We start from the raw sequence: 21,963 nt of genomic DNA, 5'->3' as shown, positions 1-21,963 counted from the left end.
ACCCAAGGTCTCATGCAGAAGCGAGACTCCTGCATTTTTCACTCTGAATAAAGTTCATAAATGACTTTACAATTTATAGGTTGAAATAATCAAATGTGTTGAATGAACAATATGTTTAAATCCAAAAGTGTCTGAATAATCTGTGCTTTAATCAAGGATGTATTAAAATGAATATTTTTCCTGCAATGATTCATTTCAGATCTTAAACTACACCAGATCAGTATATGTTGATTTAACAAGTTAATATATCAGTGTAACGGAATGGAATGACTCTTATTTTTCCCTTCGTTGCTCAAGACTAGTCTGCATGAGATATAACTCAAGGTCTCATGCATTCCTTCTAACCTGCTTATTTTCAGCTCAACAAAAGAATGAAGAATGAACTCTTTTCATTTAATTAATCAAAGAACTATTTTAATAAAGCTAATCCATCAAAGTGTTAGTCAATAAATAAGATGTGACCGACCTGTGAAATCAAAATATTAATTACTTTATTATGATCCTATAGAATATAATAAGTAATATGACTTTAAGTGTTCCAACAGGACTCATTTCACGTAGTGTTAAAAAGACATAACACATTACTTTCACTGATCCAATCAGAATCTTACAGATCTGACGGAGGCGTGGTTTTGATGGTGTTTGGTAATTTTTCATTCGACAATAAACAATAACATCCAAAGTATAAAACTATGCCACGCCAGCTCTTAACGCCAGTTCAAAGCGTTCCAGAGAAAGTAACGGAGTGGCCAATCCTGATCTCAACTCTTTAACCGAAAGAACAATGACAGGCTAAAAAATCCAGTCGCTATACCAACCAGCGGCAACAGTTCCTTTCAGAACAAAAGCTCATCCATCCACCGACCCAGGCTTGGGTCTCACCAGACGCCAATAACTTGTCGTATGCCCAGAAGTAACTTAAGACGGGTTTGATCGGAACCGCAGCTTTTCCTACCGGCTCGGTTCCAGAGAGAGTCCACTGGACCTCGATATTCCTGATCTACAGAGTACTTCCCGAAGGGTAGGTAGACCGGCATGATGGTGTCTCGTGTTTCTGAACTTCCGAACCAAAGCTTAATGCGAAACAACATCTTCAGTTCCCGTCAGAACAATCGCTTCTTCGGATTTGTTGGTTCTGATTAACATCACACGTCATCCATTCACCATCTCATCCATTTTAGTTGCACTATGCATTTAGTTTAAAGTCAGTCTAGTTTAATTTGTTAGTAATAAAATTCTTAACTTTTAAACTTGACTCTCTCTATTCTGTTGTCTCTGAGTGAATACGAAGCAGTTATCTAATCCCTGCAATAAAAAGATCTAATCTTCTGGTTTAAATAACCCTGCGATCCATAAGGTGGATTTCATATTTCCTATGGAATCCCACGCCTTATGGCTCATTAATTAAATGTAATTATACTTCATTACATCAGTATACTCATACACATTATAAGATTATTATTATTGTTGTTTAACATTTTGCTTCACATAGCTGTTAAAAACATTTCCACTTCACAAAGGGTTAACCTCTCTTTATATCTGAGGGAAGGGGTGAATTCTGAGGTGTTTTGATAATGCCGTCAAACATGTCAAATTCTGATTTGCCAAATTGATCAACAATGTGATTTGATAAAACAGAATTATTTCCTGATCTAATTAAGTTTCTAGCTGACTCCCGGTCCAGCCAAATCGGGGAACAAGCATTTTGAAACCATCCTTCTTTTGACATCAGGTCAAAGCCTCTCTGCAACGCTTGCAAGTGATTACAGACACAACGGCTCTTTTAAGAGCTACTGTACAGCCTTAGACGCAAAGCAAGCATTCCAGCTTCCTGTTGTCACCTGATGATTACTCAGACTAGAGGGTCACATTCCAAGCTGTCTACGGGCTCTCAGAGGTCCACGCCACCGGCAGTGTCCATCTCGACGTCCTGACCGTCTGGATCGCTTGGTTGACGGGTCGGGACAATATTTTAGGTTTTGAATCAAAATAAGTCCAGAACTAAAAATGCACTTCACGTACAGATAACGTCACAAGCAAATGTATCATATAAACTTTGGGCTGGTCAAATTAATATCTGTAAAGTTTTTTGTGGGCCTAAAGGAACGTTTCAGATATCCAGAATGCTCTATGTTAAATCCCAAACTCTTCCAGGGAATAACTCTTCAGTATTTTCTCTATTTGCCTTCCTGCCAAAGATATCCACAAATATTGTCTGATGTAGAATACCGTAGATATATGATTAATATGTTTTACTCATTTACTTACATTTTACAAAGTAACAATTGCTACTATGGCTGTATCTATTATGTAACACGAAATGAGTGAGGTTTGATTATATGTTAGAACGGCCTGCTATACGTTACCCTGCAGGAGGACTCACCAAAATGGCAGTTCTTCACCTACTCTTGAGTTTCGGAGTAAAAGCTGTTTTAATTCTAATGTTTCTTCTTTTTATTTCATTTCTCGGTTACTGCTTTTATATTAAATACATCCACATGAAATATGAGCACATACCCGGACCACCGAGGGGAAGGTAAGAGAAAACATTTGTAATGGTAATTGTTCAAACATTAAGTCAGTCTTTATGTCCCTGAAGTTTCTTTTTGGGACATTCACCGACGTTTCTGAGGATAATGAAAAATGACGGACTCATACACGACAAGCTGTTGGAATGGTGAGTGACGTTATTGATGAAGTCGATTAAAAAAGCTGTCACATTTAAACACACACACACACACACACACACACACACACACACACACACACACACATAAGCCAACATAAATAAAATCTTCAGCCTTTGTTTGCTTTTATCTGTAGGGCTGAGACATACGGGCCGGTTTACAGACTGAATGTCCTGCATTATGTTTTCCTGTGTGTGACCTGTCCAGAAGCTACAAAGGTGCGTCTGGTATAAACCGCAAACTACATTAGTGCTCGAGTTCAGGAGCCCTGGATGTTTTCCGAACGGTCGCAATGTGTCCAAAAGTATGGAAAGCCAAAAGTGACATAATTATGCTGAATGAAAAAAATTTTAATTTGTCAGGAATTATTTTAAATCTAAAAATTACATACTTTATCATATTAACTATAAAATGAATTCAGTTATGGTGCACGCACATGAATTATTTTTAAGAAATGATAAATGCGTTTAATATTTCACAAATTATTACACATTTAAGTAATATTGAATAATTGAAAAATATAGTATTTAGGCACTTTTGGTACGTCCAATTAGTTAGATTTTAACGTATTCACTGCCAGCTGTTTTTTGATCAGAAAGCCCCTCATTGCCAGCGTTTTTGAGCATTTTTACTGTTTTTTGATAAGTCACAAAGTGCTCTATGACCATGTAAACACCAAAAGTACCAAAAGAAAGAGTGGGCTCGGTTCTTACATCAAGAAGAATCAGTGTGTTTCTAGTTTTTTTCTGTTCTTTCACAATTCATTGTCGAAGTGCGAGTTGCAGAAGCTTTTCCAGTTAACACCTCCCCTAAAGCTGGGCGGACACATGCGACTTTTTCACTCGTAGCACTCAGCTTCAGCTAAAACTGCACAACTTCCCGCAGAGAAAATCTCACGAGTCATGTGCTCACACTGTACAACACAGTTCTCGGATGCGACCTGACTGCTCACAATGCACATGGTAGCAACATGTCGGACCTAAAAATAATAATAGCAGGTTTTACACAACACGCCAGACTTTTTTTTATGTTGTTATTGATGGCTGTTGTTCTACGGGAGTGCTGTAGGAGGAGAACACAGGGATTTATGGAGGTTGGAGGAGGAAGACAAAAAAAAAATGAAAGAAAGCAAATCAATGTTTCATCAGTTTAATTTGACATAAACATGCTTTCTTGACAATCCTTGTCATTGTGTGCATAAAAAAAGTGTAGAAATAAAAACTAACAATTATTATTATTATTATTAGGGAAATAGCTGGCGCATGGTGAGCGGTTCTGGTACCTTTTGGGTTGCAGCGCTGCTCCAACCCTCACGAGGGACAAGCAAAAAAATCAAACATACCAGAAATCCGTGTGAGCTCACGATTACTGATCGGTAGCTCGTCTTGTGGTGTTAATCGCCTCTCATTACCCCCTGTAAACTAACCGACACTCAGCGCAAAACTCGCCCCGCTGTATCCTTTCCCAGCCTGGGCGGGACTGCGGGAAGGCCGCTGAAACGTTCCAGGGTCACTGCAACCCTCCAACCCTCAATGCTCCTCCCCCTATCTACACTGAGGTGACATGCTGCAGGAATTGAAGTAGGGATAGTCCCAACCCACCACCCCACCCAGTGGACACTTATGTTGTGTTGTCTGAAGTCTGTTGCATATACGTTTGAGGTGTTTTTTTGCAGAGCAAAGCTGCCCTCCTGGTGGGAGGGTTAATCTGAAGTGACTTTTTTTCCCTCCACCTGAACCAATCCTCATGTAGCCCCTCTTATCTCTATTAAGGTAGCGCAACTCAGGGTTGCGAATGACCACAGTCACCAATTCCTGTCATGTGTCTTGCCCATGTATGTCTGATCTCTGAATTGTGTGTACTGAAACCCTAATTTCCCTCTGGGATTAATAAAGTATCTTTGATTTGATTTGATCTTGTGGATTCTGGCACGAATGGAAAATTGGCTCAAAAAAGTGCAAAAGTCACACAGTGTCCGCCTGGTTTTAGGTATAGCGGTGTCCCAAACAAATCTCTTAAAAAGCATAATACTAGCAGATGCTAACTCTAGCAGTGAAACACGCTAGTGTTTGGTTCCTTCCAGGCCTTGTGTTCCTCTTTTCTCCAGTGAAAACAACTGTCTCTGTTTGATGTCATATTGCTTCTCATTGTAGGAAATCCTGATGTCATCAAAGTACCCCAAGGATGAGTTTGTCTACACAAGACTCCAAACACTTTTTGGTCAAAGGTAGCTGTCAGATTGTCTGTATTGGTTAATGTCTATAATATTCAGTAATAACAGGCTGTGTTGTCAGATAGTTTTAAATGATTTTATAGACGTAATAATAAATGAAGAAGATGCAGTCTTTGTGATCGGTTGATTTTTGAGCTAACAATGTGAAGTACTGAACATTCTGTTGCAGTTAGGGTAAAAAGAACATAAGATTTCTTAAATATATCCTCCTACTTATCTGTTTCGCAGGCTTTTTGGCAATGGCCTGGTAACAACACGAGATCATAATCAGTGGTATAAACAACGCCGGATCATGGACCCTGCTTTCAGCAGCCTGTGGGTTGTTTCTTTTTTTCTTTATTGTTAATTTTTTTTTCATTTAGAATAATTTTTACCCTAACTTTGTGAAAAGAATATAATCTCTGCAGCATTGTCTCTCAGTATGTGTAAGAGTTGATTCTAGATGTGTTTCTTGTTCTGGAACTATATTACCATGCAGGTATCTGAGAGGTCTAATTGGGACCTTCAATGATCGAGCAGAGAAACTGATGGATAAGCTCGGGGATGCTGCTGATAACGAGACAGAAGCCTTCATGCTCAAACTGTTCAACTGTGTCACTCTAGATGTGATTGCAAAGGTATCGTCTGTTTCCTAGCCTCTTCTACAAGGGACACTTGAAAAGTTTGATGTGATAAATGATAAATGACCCGCACTTCTATAGCACCTCTCAGAGTAAGGACTCCAAAGCGCTTTACACTACAGTGTATCGTGTATCATTCATCCATTCACACACGCATTCACACACTGATGGTGATGAGCTTCGATGTAGCCACAGCTGCCCTGGGGCGCACTGACATAGGCGAGGCTGCCAAGCACAGGCGCCACCGGTCCCTCCGACCACCACCAGCAGGCAAGGTAGGTTAAGTGTCTTGCCCAAGGACACAACAGCAGAATTCTCTATCCGGAGCTGGGATTGAACCTGCAACCTTCCGATTACTGGACAACCCGCTCAACCTGTTGAGCTACTGCTGCCCCAATATATATATGGAATATGATGCAAAAGTCCTTTGTCAGTAATGAATCCTTAACACCTACAAAGGGTTCCTGAGCCTTTAGATTGTCTCTCAGTCTAAGATGTGTTTTTGACATAAATGAACTTTTGCACTGTATTCTAATTTTGCAGGTTTCACCTGTATTGGTAGACTTTACCAAACAAATAAAGAAGAAGAAGAAAATATCTTTTCTATTTAAATATGAAGAAGTGTTGCTAAAAATATTCCCTTCGGTACTAATCATAATAATATATGTTTATTTGATAAATTTCAGGTTGCATTTGGTATGGATTTGGACCCCCTGTCGAATAGTTCACCTTTCCCCAAGGCCATAGAGATCTGCCTAAACGCTCTGGTGTACCAAATAAGAGACTTTACCTTTGAGGTAATGCTTCTTGTTCAATGAGAACATTTTATGAACAATAGTCTGTGTGACTACTTAGGTCTCTTTATTCCAGTACAATCCAAAGAACAGACGGTTCATTAAGGAGGCGAGGGAAGCATGCCGCCTCCTGAGAAAAACAGGGGCTGAAGTTATCCAGAAGAGAAAGACTGCCATGCAGAATGATGAAGATGTCCCAAAGGACATCCTCACACAGATCATCAAAACCGCTGCAACAGGTTGGAATGACAAGGGGAACATCTGAGGACAAATGTAACGTGGTGATAACATAAAAAAAATCTCTTATGCAAAAAGAAAACATGACTGAAGAAGACGAGGAGTTTATGTTGGACAATTATGTGACATTCTTCATTGCTGGTAAGTCTCTTTACGGCTTGTAGAGACATATAAGAGTTTGTGTCTATGCTTACACTTTCTGTAAATCCCATAAACTTATTTCACTTCTCAAATATCACTGCGTGTTCCTCCTATATGATATATTTAACTGACATTTTTATCGTAACAACCAACGATTTACCCAGGAAAATCATGAAATTTCACATCCCACTGTAATTCCTTTTCGACATTGCAATTGCCCTAGCATTGCTGCTGTATAGTTATTTGCTTTTATGTCTCGATTTTTCCCATTTTAGGCCAAGAAACAACCGCTAATCAGCTAGCGTTCTGCGTCATGGAACTTGCAAGACATCCTGAAATACTGGAGAAGTAAAATAACTAAATACAACATTCCGCTTTTAGTTGGGGAGACACCGTTTCTGATGCTTTACTTAAACGTTTCAGAGTAAGAACAGAAGTGGATGATGTCATTGGTATGAAACAAGACATAAGTTATGAAGATCTTGGAAAACTGAGCTACCTCTCACAGGTACGTACCAAGAACATGCAAAACTTCTGCTCCAGTTTATAATTACAGGGCTGTTAATTCTAATTTACTACAAGGACTTCACAGCGTAACCCTCCTACAGGTACTAAAGGAGACTCTGAGACTCTATTCAACGTCTCCAGGCATATCTCGTCAGATTGAGGAGGACATGGTGATTGATGGTATCCGCATCCCGGGAGGAGTGCCCTGCATGGTGAGTCTTTTGTTTTATGACATATTAACATTGTAGCTTTGAGATGATTCCATACTATCAAAGGGTAACATAATATTCTCATTTTCAGTTTAGTTCTTATGCAGTTGGGAGGATGGAAAGATTTTTTAAGGACCCACTGAAGTTTGATCCAGACAGATTTCACCCAGATGCTCCAAAGTGAGTTGGATTTTACCGAAACTGTGTAATACTTATTTCTGGAATTTGATTGGTCACTTTGACTTGCCTATGCATGCTGAAAGTGAATGTTTTCTTCAACCCCTATTACCTGCGTTAGTCGTAGAAAGGAAATGGATGGGGGAAACGATCAGGTCAGAAGAGGGAAAGTTGGCGTTAATGGCCTCGTCCACCTTGGCTTTCGATTGCGGAAAGGCTGTTGTTGATTTAGCAGCCAGGAGAGGGCAGAATGTGTCTCTGCTAGTAGAAGCTAACCATTAGCATTAGCAACTCCACAACATGACAGAACGCATCCAGGCTTGTGTTGTTTGTGGAGATAAGACATCAGTGTTGAATTTTTTACCAAAAATAGAAGAGTGAACGGAGGTAGGGGAAGAGTCGCATTGCTGCTGGTAGCCAGTCAGAGGCAAGATGTTGGCATACCATGAATATTAATGAGTTAGACTCAAGATCCTGGAAATTTCTCCCAGCCCACTCTCCCAATAAACTTCTCCCCCTCTGAAACTGGGATGCACGAGCTTCTTTTCCAGAAAATGAATCACAAGGCATTCATTCATGCTAGACTAAATAAAATCTATTGAAAAACCAAGTGAACAAGACCTTTAACGATCTTTGGATCTAACTTCTGTTTTGATTTTGCTCCCATTTTGTCTTTAAGATTAAATAAGTGAAATGTTGTTTTCTGGTATTTTTTTTTATAAAGGCCCTACTACTGTTACTACCCGTTTGCCCTGGGACCACGCTCATGCTTGGGGCAAAACTTTGCTCAGGTGAGTGAAAAAACAAAACAAAATAAAATGTTATGTTTCTAGATGTACAGTATGCAGGAAATTGTTGATGGAGCTCAGTTGGTTGTGATGTTTGCAGATGGAATCAAAAGTTGTGATGGCAAAGCTAATCCAGAGGTTCGAGTTCTCCCTCATCCCAGGACAGACCTTTGACATTGAGGATACTGGCATGCTGAGACCAAAGAGTGGAGTGGTTTGCTCCATCAGACACAGGATGTGAAACTAAGTGGTGCTCTGTGACATAGAATATGTTAGTTTTTCTTCCAAGCTGAGTTTTTTTTGGGCTTCAGCCACATGCTATAAATGTTGCAAAAGCAAGTTTAAGTAAGTTTAATAAATGTAATTAATTGAAAAATAGATGTTAACCGCACTGTTTTCTCATAAACATGTGATGAATTTTGCATATATTTGTAAAATTAGTGTTTCACATTAATTAATTGTTTTAACATTTACATGTAAATACAAACTAATGTATTTCTTTTTATTAAAATATTATTTTGAATAAAGCAGTGATGAATAACCTTAATGTTATGTTAAGTGTGGTGTTCATAGAGGTATTTTGTTCATGTCTCTGAAAGTGTCCACACGGGGGTGCTGGTAAGTTGTTAAAATGTCAACAAACCCCTTGTTAAACTCAGGTGACATGTGTAATTAAGTTGTGTTTTTAAATGTAGTTGAAGTTGTTTTAATACATTTATTAATATGTAGTTTCAAAATTTTGAAGAAAAAAATTACAATAACATTTTTGTTTAGTGAGAAACTGTTGGATTTGTTATTTAACAAAAGTGGTTTAATTGAAATTTGTACAGAAAAATAGTCAAAAAAAATTTCCCTCTACTTTTTAGAATACTTTTAAACGCCAATTTCACTTTTATTGTAAAATGTTGCATATTGGAAACAAACTTTTAATAAGTAAATTACTTTAAAATGTATTGTTACAAGTTTGTTACAGTGCTATTACATTATTTGCTACTTTTTTTTCCGATGCGCTCCTGAACGCTTTGCGCTGTCTCTTTAAGGGGGCGGAGCTTGACTGATCGACTCCTGCGCGCTTTCATCTACCTGCTCTTCTCCTCCGCCTTGATTGGCCGCCTTCGAGCCAAATCCTCTTGAATGATTTCAAACCCGAGTCTGGACGAGGAGGAGGAGGAGGGGTGAAGGTTCGCTGGAAAATGGGCTGGTGATTCCGAGCTGGCAGAGTGGAGAACAAGCCCGAGTCCTGCGACTCACCGTCTTATTCAGGAGCTTTTATCCGAGGAGGAGAGCGTCGTTCACGGCGTCCGAAAGCGCACCTGGCGATTTGGAGCTATTTTGCGTAAACGCTTTTGCGCATAATTAGCGTTGAAAATCAAGTTGTTGCATGTTTTATTTTTACACCGTTAATGAGGAGTGATGTGAAGATGGTCTCATAGCTGTGATGAAATGCGCTTTTCGTGCTGACTGGACTGTCTGGATCCTGATCTGGAATTCCTGGGAACAGATTGATAAACAGAGGTTAATTGAGGGAATGTAATAGTTGTTTTTCACGTTTTTACTTAAATCAGAATAGTGGGTGGTTTCAGTCCGGGTTACCACAGCCTCACATGAATCTGTGTTGGCCTTTTGAAAATCTGATCATTTATTTTGGACAATGTGTTCGTTTTTTAACACAGTTCCACAACTGAGGTTAGGCTGAATAAGGGTTTTAATTTTTTTATCCAAGCTGTAGTAGCAGACTGAAAATTTCACATCATCAACATGGCTAAACATTCCTCCGAGGGGCCGAAGGATGACCTGAGCCAGCTGACGGACGAGGACCTGCTGCGGTGCACGAAAGAGGAGCTGGTGAGGAAATTACGGAGGGTTGACGGTGAAAAAATGAGTCTAATGATCGAGCATGGCAACATGATGAAAGACATCAACAGGCGGCTGCAGGTGCACCTGCACGAGATCCGGAATCTGAAGGAGATCAACCAGAAGCTGCAGGATGACAACCACGAGCTCCGGGAGCTCTGCTGCTTCCTGGACGACGACAGGCAGAAGGGCAAAAAGCTGTCCCGGGAGTGGCAGCGGTTCGGCCGCTACACCGCCAGCGCCATGTGGAAGGAGGTGGGCACCTACATGATGAAACTGAAAGAGCTGGAGGCCAACCAGGACACCGTGCTGAGGGAGAACTCTGAGCTGAAGGAGATCATCCTCATGCTGGACGAGGAGAGGAACGGGGCTGGCTCCAGGAGCTCCATAGACAGTCAGTCCAGCCTGACCAACCTGAACGGAGGAACCGGGACGGTCCGGGATGTTGGGGACGGGAGCAGCACTTCCAGCACAGGTAGTGCAGGCAGCCCCGACCACCACAATCACAACCACATACAAAAGCCTCCCTCAGAGAGCAGTAAGATGGGTCCCACCATGAGGAGGTCCATGGATGACCTGTCAGCTCCACACCATCACAGGAGCATCCCCAATGGACTCAATGGTGAGTACATGGTCCAGAAACTCAACACAAAACAGTAAGGGGTAGAGGTCCACTGATATGGGCTTTTCTTTGGCCAATACCGATCTTTAGAAATTAGGAAAACTAGCTGATCAACATCTGCAGCCCACAATGTGCAATATTCACCATATTTTCAGAAGATGCAAATAAAACCATAAAGATGCATTGGTTCTGTTTTTGAGGGTCAAAACTGATTTACCATTGATTTACAATGTTGGTTGTTATGGTTACACAGTGCCTCAGCATACAGTACCTGAAGTATGAGTATTTTGACCAATGGTGATTTCACAATGCTAACATCCTTCTTCTTTCGGCAGTTTTTTTTACTTTGAAAAAAAAATGCAATTATTAGAGATGTACCATAAATTGAGCTTGTGATTGGGGCAAATATTCGATGTGATCGGCTTAATCTACAAACAGCCAGCTTTTTACGGTTTTGATATTTAAACGCACCACTGCCTAACACTGATTAAGAAAATCTGACATTTTCCGCCGTCCGTGAACTTACCATCGCTAATTCTCACTAGCACTAAGTATTCTGTTCATTTTAGTTTTTGGAGATATGTCGAATCAATCAAAACCTGTATCAACAGGTCACAGCTGTACAAACATCGGAAATTAATGCCGGCCTTTACAACCAGAATTGGTACATCTCTAATAATTTCATAACCTAAATAAACATTTATTAATGATCAGCTAAGAAAACTTAGACCCTGATATTTTCAAAAGTATGCTCACGGGTGTCTACCTGTAGTCCCCGTGATCGATAAAACCGATGCATCACACTTGACTTTGTTATTCCTGATTGGCTAACGCCACCAGACTGTTTATTGTTTGTCTGCTCTGACAACGTGCCGATCGGAATCGGATTACCATGGGTTCTCAGCCTAATCTCGCTGTAAAGTCTTGATTGGGGTGATTATAGTGGACACACACACACACACACACACACACACACACACACACACACACACACACACACACACACACACACACACACAGCATCTTTAAGAGGTTGTTTCAGTTCCTCACTAACCCATGCTTTTGAGTGTGCACTGATTTAGGTCACTGCACTCATAGCTCTCAAGGAAGAGGGCCCAACAGCTTTTAGATGGGGGGAGGGGGGAGAGGTCACTTGCTGCCATCTCTGTGGTCATCTCTGTGTGGGAATGCATGGCCTGGGACCAGAAACCAGTGTCCCTGTAAAACCTAAATACATGGCTGAAAGCTGCATGCAGTGATGGAACATGAGGACACTAAGCCTTGTCCGGCTAGCACATAGGCTCACTATGATCTGTTTGGCAAGTGTAACAACATCCACTTTGCCAGAGTTTAAAATGAGAGAAATCCTCTCTGGTGCTGAGACTTTAAAAGATGCACCCTGATTATCTGTCAGACGTTCCTGGAATTATGCGTAAGAAAAACTGCACAGGTAAGGACTTTAAAAGGAAGGTATCGAGCATGAGGGAGAGCCAAGGGAGCTCTTAATCCGAACCTGCACTCAGACACAACATTTCAAGCACGTTTTTAGGCTTTGGTTATGTAACACCACTATTGTGTCTGCAGTGGCCTAGTGCCTCTCTGAGCTGCTGTTAATGCTGTGAGTTGTGTTCCCCTGAGGTGTACAAACACAAAACTACTGTAAAGGGTCGCTTCTTCTGAAGGCGGGACTTTGATGTCATTGTTAGAAGCAGTGCGCTGGTAATGAGTGATTTTATCTTGTAAAACACGAGGCTGAGCGGACTTTTATGTTCTTGTAAACAACTTCATTTAGAAAAATACCAGAACTGATTGTTCTTAAGATGCTGTTGGATAAAAACAATGGAGCAATTCTCTGACCTTAGTTTACTATTGCAGGTTCGATAACTGTGTGCCGAAGCTTGGGGATTAAACGGTCGCTGGTCTGCTGCACCAGCACAGATTTACAGAGTCTGCTGGTTGAAATCTGAGAGCAGTCACCATGTTGTGAGGTCGGATCTCCCCATGGTGTGAGGTCTAGGGAGGCTTTATTTAATGCTGTCCAAATGCCACGGGCTCCCCTGGGCATTTAGGGGACAAGCTCGAGGATCGCCACTCAAGTGCTAAATGAACAGCATCTGTCTGGTAGACACACCAACACAGTCAAAGAGGAGGAGGATAATTATGTTTGTGTATCCAACCGGTTAGATGCTTGGTTCTTGTACTCTTTTTATAAGGTAGTCTTAGTTAAATATGCAGAATTTTGATTTCTGGATTGAAAATGAGAAGAGAAGTCCAGGAAAGGGGCCCTGATGAATCTTGTGGCGTTGTGGAAGTGGCTGAACAGACGTAGTGGGTTGGTTGGGACTCTTCGGAGTGGAGAGGTGGGGGCTGGTGGAGGGCGTAATGAACTCTTGGCTTTGGCAACATCCCACTGTCTGCTTAATTGAATTTCTTGAGCAGTGACACATCTGTCCACCTCCACCCCCTCCTTCCAACCTTCTGCTCGAGTAATTTCTGTTTGGAACTTAAAGGCAGATAAATCAGTGAGTTTTGACCATCTCATATTTAATTTTGTGAAGCACTGCATAACCTCTGCATTCAATTTGGATGTATGGAACCGAGTTACTGCCAAAGCCCGCCTGAAATAAGATGCTGTCCCCGAGAATTTGCATCAAGCCCACTTATCGAGCCTTACCGTCTGAGTAGCTGCAGATTAACACAAAGTGGTTGAGCGAGACAAGAAAATGCAGCTATGACAATATCCAGATGAGCTGTTGATAAGGATCCTCTCTGCTTGTTGACCTTTAGCAGAGCCCCACATGTTCCCCGAGCTTTTTGGCAGAAAGTGGATTTAAGGAAGTCTTTTTAGTTCTGCAGATAAAAGCACTCGAACTTAGCCAGAAGATCACATATCGCTGTCTCATTATCTCTTTCAGAACAAGAAAGAAGGACTATATACTGCCTTTGTAGTGTAGGGGCAACTTTTTCTAGGAAATTTCATAGTTACAGTTTGGTTTGTGAATTTTGATTTAGGTCCTGTTTCCGTTTCCTGAATAGAAGTGATGACATGAGACCGATTCACAAAAACTGTAGCCCATCTTTCTGTAAACACTTCAGCCTAAAACTCGATCATCCCTGACGATCTGTGACCTTCGACCAAAGATATTGTAATTTTTCTGGAATCTGTCAGAACGTTTTTGAGTTTGCATAATCCTACCATAACCAGCTGTAGTAGAAAGTAGTTCACATTTATTAAAGACTATTTTAAACCACGGCTTTTAGCGAAGATTCTCATGAGCTACTGGAGCAAGGCTAAATGAAGATATTTGCTTTGCCCAAAGTGGCAGTGTGTTGTTTCCTGCCACCAGGGGGCAGTACATGCATTTCAGAGTTATTTTACACCATATCACTGCGACTGTCACTAGTAAAAAAAAAAAAAAAACATTACGGTAAATGTTACCTGTGGCACAGAAAGCATGCAACCTCGGCGTGACTCCTCAGACTTTGATGGTCCTTCAGTTAATTCCATCGGGAGAATGCAATGCCGATGCTAGTTTACTGGCGCTGTAGTTTCCAGAGCCCTCATATATCAAACGTACTTACGCACATTTCTGTGCGTATTTTGTGTGTAGGAACAATTCTATGCATTGTGTGGTATTTATCATTTTGTACTTGTTCTTAGAAATGTTCCTAAGTATAAGAACATCGCTGATCGTCAGTGGAAAAACAGCTTTTGCGCTTAATTGGTGCCAAAACAAATAAAAGACATAAAATCATGGCTGATGTGTTATTTGAGATTTAACAGAGCGTGCACTCTGGAGGGAACACGTTCTCCGTGAGCGCACTAGGAAATCTTTCTCCTACGCTAGGATTTGGAACCCTTTGTGGTGCGACAGACAAACCTCACGAATCCGATTCCAGTTCTCATTTTATTTTACAACTATGAGAACCCCCCAGAACATCCTCTACTCAACGATCATACACACTGCCAAACTGAATGACAGGTCAGAAGGCTGAGGCTGCACTCAGACAACATTTAAATGAAACTAACTCCAAACAGAACGACTCCTTAAATGTAAACGACAACCCGTTACTCTACAATTTTAAAATCCATTTTTTCCCCCTCTGTCCCGACTGCGTTTATAACCTCTGCAACTTTTTTGGTTCTTTTGCGCTTCGGCATCCAGTATCTCGATGTGGCTGTCAATAAAGTTTTTCTTATTTTTTTCTGGGAAAAAAACAGGGAATCCCCTCACGTGCTGAGGATGTAGCGGGACCAAATATGGTTATTTGAGGGCGTTTCTTTATGTTAATGACGGCAAACGGACACAAGCTCCTGGGTACACACAGGTGGGATTTTAAAACGTGCGTACGAGAGGCCACCGCATGTTTCATAAATCAGACTTTGGGCTGTTCGTATGAACATTCTAAATTCCATTCGTAGGATAGAATATAGCAACGTTTCTACGAACGTTTGATAAATGAGGCCCCAGATCTGCTCAGGGTCCTGCACCTGCCGATGATGTCATACTACGGCAATACCGCTCGGCCAAAATATATTGCATCTCTTTTTCGAGTCTGTTCTTTCACATATGTTTTGGAAAGAGTTTTGCAGTTTTGTTATTAAATTCAAGTTTCTTACAGCCTAAATGTTTTTGAACGTGGTAATGTCATACATCCAGCCAATCATCAAGTGTGACATCATCGACAGGCACAGGACCCCGAGCTGGCCAAAAGGAAATACGGCGTCCCTCAAAGGCGCTAGACCTGCACCCTATGTACTTTAGACCTGATTTTTATGGTTATATGACACAAAGCCTCCAACATTTTTCGACATCATTTTATTCATTTTCAACATCATTTCGACTAATATTTCCAGAGATTAAAGGTAAAAATAGACGTTGTCACTGTCAGCTTTTTTTTAAATTGGTTCTCAATCCATACCAGATGTTGAAGTTTAACAATCGATTGTTTATACCCTTGTACTATCTCTTAGTAAAACGACGAGGTGTTACCAGGAAAAGCCAGCTGTCAGTTATAAAACCTTTATAGAAGTTTCTGGATTCCACGTTTGGTATTACTCTATCATAACACAGGCCTCATCTTGAATTATTCTGTACTCCACTTCTTCTTAAGTGGTAAGTATCATGTCTCGTCCACTCCCTTCCCTCAGCTGTGACAATGGAGTGGTTGTTATAAACTGGTTGAACTTTGTCCTGATAGCAGCTGAGGCAATAGCTATAACAGTAGTAGTAGTAGTAGTAGTAGTAGTAGTAGTAATAATAATAATAATAATAATAATAATAATAATAATAATAATGGGAAAAAAACAAGTAGAAAACCTCAAGTTAGGAGCCAAATGCACAGACAATTGTTCGTGCTTTATTTATCATTAGTAACTGACAGCAGCTGCATTAAACCATCAGCTTATCGGCTTTTAGAAACCAGTTTGATAAGTTAGTGATTCACTGGAGATCACCATTGAGGGTGTGTTCTTAAACATGTGCCATGTGTATATTTTCGCTCTTTGTGCTGCCTTTTAATGAACCTTGCCTTCTGAGTCACTGCATTAACCACTCAGGATCAAACTAGGCTCTGATTGACTTTAATACATTTGCTAAAGGGGTTTAAAACAAGTGTTTAAATCTGACTGTGCAGCATATATAAAGGTGTTGAGTGAGTTTGAAAGCTTGAAATGAAACGGCAGAACCAGCCCTCCCTGTAGGCCACCAGTGTGCGTTTCATCACGGTAACACAAATAAGGCGATGCCTTGATAAAGAGCAAAGCCGGGTGCATTCCTGCCACACCGTGTTGAGTTTATTGAGGGCTACTTTGATGTCAAAGAGTCAAAGTCCAGTTAATAACATGTTTGTTGTGTTCTTTTATAAACCATAGCGAGTCACGCCCAGCAGCGGTTCTGGAGTTTCTATCTGAGCTCCTTTCATTGAGAGGAAACCAGAGGCTTGGCAACACAATAGTGTTTCATTCCTGGCGCTTGTTGCAAGTCATTGTGTTGCATATTTGAAAGGTTAAAAGGAGGGGGGGGGTTTCTGCCAAGCAGGAATCGGATGTTTCTGACGATGATATCCTGTTAGTCCACTCTGACATTTCTGTGTTCTACAACAGTAAAGCGAGGGTCTTAAGGTGATCCGCAGAAGTTAAATAAACGTATAAGACAATTATTACTTGCATAATTTACAATAACTAGTTGTTGAGGGTCTTTGTTAAATTGCTTATGTGCAGTGATTTAATACTTTAATGAAAGGTACTCATGTCTAAGAGCCTCTGCTGCTGGTATTTTATGAGCTGAAATCTGGAAAGTTTTAGCCTGGCCAGTCAACCTATATACGTAAATATATAGTCTGGCCACGACCCATAGACAGTCATGGGGCGAAGTCTTACGGGTGTCTTTCAACCTGCCTTTACACTCAGTTGGATAGTGCTTGGACCACTCGGAGCAACAGTCAACATGGCATATTCATTGCTACAGAAGTAGGACAACAGGGCAGTCTGACATACATCATTGAAGAAGATGTACCTCTATCTGCTCATGTTGCAAAAGCTGCTTTTTATAAGATACACCATTGTGGCATGGTGGTGTGAGAATTTTGCAGCTTTTGTGCCACTGAGCTTGGTAGTAATATTACTGCAATGCCGGTGTCGGTACAAGATCTGCTCGGGGTCCTTCGACTGCCGATGACGTCAAAGTACGGCAAACCCACTCGGACAAAATACACTACACATCTATACTGTTGGAAAGAATTTAGCAGTTTCGTTATTAAAATAATGTTTCTTAAGACGTAAGTTTGTGTTTATAATGGTATTTGTAAAATAAAACACTATATTTTATTCATAATGTTGAACTCCTCTTTGAGCACATCCCTTGAAGGATCATAGGTATTAGCAACACCTGTGAAATTGTATTTGCAGGAAAGAAGTCTGTCCCGTTTATTGAAGTATTTTGTGTTTAGAGTTTTTGACATCTTGTACATGAGTAGTTCAGTTACGCTCATAGCTGCTAGCCAAAACTCTGGAGTTAAAAGTTTTCTGGCTTTACTAAAATACCTGTCTGTACTTATTTGATTAATGGTATTTTTACTTTCCATTAGACTCCAAATGTAATCATTTGGCACGTTTCTAATTCATAATTTGTAATAATGTAATCGGCGATATTAGCATTAGCATTCCTATGGGTTTTTCCATGTATATTAGCATTGCGCTAACCACTCGCTGCCAAATTGCAGCGTTTGAGATTAGAAAATCTCCTTTTGTCACATCGCAATTTAATTGCACATGCAGTTAATCGTTCAGCCCTAATATACATGCAGCTCTATGCTAAAAGTGTATTTTCAAAGAGGTAATGATGGATTTCTTTGTAAAAGTTGTCCATCTTTCCAATAGAAAGATTTGCCTGGACCAACGTAACGTAATAACAACGTAACGTGATTACGTAATTCCGTAAGGTTCATGTTCAGCCAATCAACTACTTAGACGTCATCGGCAGTCGACGGACCCCGAGCCAATCTTGCACCCGAGCAGATCCTGTACTGACACCGGACCGGTGAATGGAGATTACGCCTTGGTGCAACAAAGGGTTGTGTTATGATGACGGGTGGAATGGTTGCCGAGCCCTGGTCACAACTATATTGGAAATAAAAGTAAACACGGGCAATAAGTTTAGCTTTTGTAAACTGAATCAGCTGAGATGGCAAATTAGAGACATGCAGGTGAAGCTAAGATCACCAGACAGTTCATGGGGACTGCGGAAGACAGACACCTTTAGGAGAGGCTTGTCAAAAACACTTAAGGAGCGCAACTTCAATCGCAATAACAAGCAAGTTATGTTCAAGCTACAAGGAAGTCTGTGACACCACCCACACCCCCTTTATACCACCATCACCTAATCTTTTGTGAAAAGCACAGGATCGCGCCACATTACCAGCACAGTCTGACCACTTGTAGACCACCAATGGATCCCTGGTGCCACCTCAACTTTGCAGTATATTGGCAACATTGTTTTATGAAAGAGGCTAAAGAAAAGCCTGAGTCTAAATAATCCAAAGTTGATGCCAAAGCCATTTCAGACTATTGCTGTTCCTGAGCCGACGCTGTCATTGTTATTTTGCTCCATCGTATCTCTGCTGTCATTGTGAAAAAAAGTTCCTCCATAATGTCTCTCTATAAAGCTCTGTGATTGGCCCGACCTGAACCCAACCGAGTCGGTGGTAGACCTGCTGAGGCTACAGTGGAGCGTGGCTCGACCGACCTGCAGATCTGCTTTAGTTTATTTAAGGGTCATTCACATAATTAAGAGGCGACGGTGGCACAGGAGTTAAGTGCTTGCTCTGTAATCGGAAGGTTGCAGGTTCAAGCCCTGCTCAGACTGTCGCTGTCATTGTGTCCTTGGGCAAGACACTTAACCCACCTTACCTGCTGGTGGTGGTCGGAGGGACCGGTGGCGCCAGTGCTCGGCAGCCTCGCCTCTGTCAGTGTGCCCCAGGGTAGCTGTGGCTACAATGTAGCTCATCACCACCAGCGTGTGTGAAGGGGTGAATGACTGATTGGGTTCCAGGACTCTAAAAGGCGCTATATCAAATACAAGCCATTTACCATTTAATTTACTTCTGCTCTTTTTGTGAAAAAACATCAGGCTCGATGCTGGGTGCATCACGTTTTCCTCCTACTGCAGGTGATAATCATCCAGTTGACATTTGTTGATTTATTTTACTGCAGCTGTGGAAGTTTTTGTTAAAGTTTTCCAACAGATTAAAATATGATACAAATGAGTAACAAATGGATACTACTACAAATCATACTACTCTGGAAAACCCCAATAATGCTGCTGACTAGTGTTTTTGCATTAATTTGTGTTCATAACAGCACCTTTTCATGCACATTTTCAACACATAAAAATGTTTGAATTTTAAATCCTTTGAAAGAGAATAGGGACAGCTTTATTCCCAATAATTGTAAATGTGATTTCATCTCTATTGGTGACCTTTCCTTTAATATTTGTGCTTTTTCTCTTGAATGGCGACACTTCTTGTTGTGTAAACAAGGGCTGTACAATATCTTTATAAGTTAAAAATAGCAGTACTGCAAAGGTATAATAAATCGTATACTTTTATAATATATTTGACCAATCTGCAATTAATGTAATTTTCAGAGATGATGTTGTGCAAACTGAAAACTTGCAATGAAAAAAGTGTTTTTGGTATCTAAACCAATGCAGCAGCTTTAGGATTGTAATAATCCACTAATAATCTCCTACCACTGCTATGCAGACGACATCGAGCTCTATCTGTCATTTCCACCGGACGACCACACTGTCTCTGCACGAATATCAAACTGTCTCTCTGACATATCAAAATGGATGAAATCCCACCATCTCCAACTCAACCTCTCTAAAACTGAACTACTTGTCATCCCAGCAAAACCATCCATACAGCACAATATCTCAATCCAAAATGACTTCCTATCTCTGGCTCCTTCAAAGGCAGTTCGAAATCTGGGTGTTGTGATTGATGAACACCTGACCTTTAAAGATCATGTTGCCTCTGTTGCTCGTTCATGCCGCTTTGCGCTATATAACATACGAAAGATCAGACCATACCTAACACAACATGCCACCCAGCTCCTGGTGCAATCTACTGTCACCTCCTGCCTCGATTACTGCAACGCCCTTCTAACTGGTCTTCCAGGCTGTACTGTGAGACCTCTTCAAATGGTCCAGAACGCAGCGGCACATGTGGTTTTCAATCAGCCAAAAAGAGCACTTGTCACCCCTCTGTTCATTGATCTCCACTGGCTACCGCCAGCAGCACGCATCAAATTCAAATGGCTAACAGTAGCATACAAAGTCCGAGATGGTACGGCTCCCATCTACCTGAATCCTCTTGCAAAGGCTTACGTCTCGGCCGCTCCGGTCATCACAGGATCGTCGGCTAGCAGTGCCTACACCACGCTCAGGACAATCCAGACTCTTCTCATGCATCGTTCCACAAATGTGGAATGACCTTCCAAGCACTACCAGAACAGCGGCTTCCTTTTCGACTTTCAAGAAACTCCTGAAGACCCTGGTCTTCAGAGAGCATCTTCTTAGCTAGCACCCTCCCTGCACCCGTCCCCCCTCTCTACCATCCTCTCCTTTGTTCCCTCGTCTCCATGATTGATGTCAAGTTATTGTTGTTGTTAGCCTCAAGGGCAACATGCCGATTATCACTTGTAAGTCGCTTTGGACAAAAGCATCTGCTAAATACATAAACATAATAAGCCCACACCTGATCTTGTTAGAACTTGTAGAAAAGAAGCGTCAGATGAAGTCTGACAGTTTACCCGGATTTAACGCAGACATCTCTGGATTATGTCCTCCTGCATGCTGTCTGCATCTGTGAGGCCTGGGTGGCTGATAAAACACAGATAATGGAGTAGGAACACACACACACACACACACACACACACACACACACACACACACACACACACACACACACACACACACACACACACACACACACACACACACACACACACACACACACACACACACACACACACACACACAAAGAGGTTAAGAGAATAGAGCCATGGGGGGAAACCTCTCAGCTGTGTACTGTCAGTGAAAGCCTGCCTGTCGGGACGTCCCACATTCCAGGATCAACAAAAGAGGAAGTGGGTCTTTCTCCTTTTTGTGACACAGCAGGAATGACAACGTGCAGAGAAGGGAACAGGAAGACGGAAAAACAAGTGTCTCCAGGCCGCTTTTGGAACTTTTTGCCTCAATGTCTTATCTTACCTGGCTGACAGAATTCCCTTGAACGCTTTTCTCTCTTTCCATATCGATCCGAGTTCACCTTCCTCATGGTTCCACAGAACCTGCTGTCTGATCCTGTCCCCTATCTGTTCCATCAACACAGCACCCGGCCGACAGAATGAGGTTAAGGAGTCAGCGTGAGTCCTGCCCACACGGACAGAGTTTGTCAGGGTTCCAACGTGAGGACATTTCACTCAACAGTCGGCAACACGTCTATGTTGCTCTGCGCTTCTGCTGGCACCTCTGATGTTTTGAAATATATCATTTACCCTCGATAGAGTACCAGGGAAGTAAAATGTAT

The 21,963-nt window shown here is 41.4% G+C and overlaps 2 protein-coding genes across 5 annotated transcripts in view; both read left to right on the top strand.

The window, feature by feature from the left end:
- Positions 1-2,134: 2,134 nt before the first annotated feature.
- LOC107378150 (cholesterol 24-hydroxylase) lies at positions 2,135-8,788 on the top strand. Of its 2 annotated transcripts, none has more exons than XM_015948210.3 (15): positions 2,135-2,536; positions 2,600-2,677; positions 2,824-2,905; positions 4,841-4,914; positions 5,149-5,235; positions 5,399-5,537; positions 6,227-6,337; positions 6,411-6,573; positions 6,650-6,712; positions 6,988-7,060; positions 7,136-7,220; positions 7,321-7,431; positions 7,520-7,608; positions 8,330-8,396; positions 8,494-8,788. In XM_015948210.3, exons 1-15 carry the CDS (start codon positions 2,340-2,342, stop codon positions 8,632-8,634), a joined length of 1,560 nt encoding a protein of 519 aa, XP_015803696.3. In that variant the 5' UTR covers positions 2,135-2,339; the 3' UTR covers positions 8,635-8,788. The 2 variants fall into 2 exon arrangements, with proteins under 2 accessions (XP_015803696.3, XP_015803697.1); XM_015948211.3 differs by having other exon boundaries at positions 2,408-2,536; positions 2,583-2,677.
- Positions 8,789-9,925: 1,137 nt separating this feature from the next.
- Positions 9,926-21,963, top strand: part of ccdc85cb (coiled-coil domain containing 85C, b) — a 69,520-nt gene continuing 57,482 nt past the window's right edge. For all 3 annotated transcript variants that reach the window (XM_054748407.2, XM_054748406.2, XM_054748405.2), the window contains exon 1: positions 9,926-10,869. In XM_054748407.2, coding sequence (XP_054604382.1) covers positions 10,152-10,869 — 718 coding nt within the window. In that variant the 5' untranslated portion in view covers positions 9,926-10,151. The remainder of the gene's footprint in view (positions 10,870-21,963) is intronic.

Source organism: Nothobranchius furzeri, chromosome 2, assembly GCF_043380555.1.
Source record: "Nothobranchius furzeri strain GRZ-AD chromosome 2, NfurGRZ-RIMD1, whole genome shotgun sequence".
In the NCBI taxonomy this organism is placed as follows: Eukaryota; Metazoa; Chordata; class Actinopteri; order Cyprinodontiformes; family Nothobranchiidae; genus Nothobranchius; species Nothobranchius furzeri.
This window is presented reverse-complemented; position numbering and strand designations above follow the sequence as displayed.

What these genes read in the sequence shown, in the direction of transcription:
- LOC107378150 (XM_015948210.3), top strand. Translation starts at nt 2,340, where the DNA reads ATGTTAGAACGGCCTGCTATACGTTACCCTGCAGGAGGACTCACCAAA. An exon ending in TGTGACATTCTTCATTGCTG is followed by an intron (nt 6,713 to 6,987) that starts GTAAGTCTCTTT and finishes TTCCCATTTTAG; the next exon opens with GCCAAGAAACAACCGCTAAT. An exon ending in CGGGAGGAGTGCCCTGCATG is followed by an intron (nt 7,432 to 7,519) that starts GTGAGTCTTTTG and finishes TCTCATTTTCAG; the next exon opens with TTTAGTTCTTATGCAGTTGG.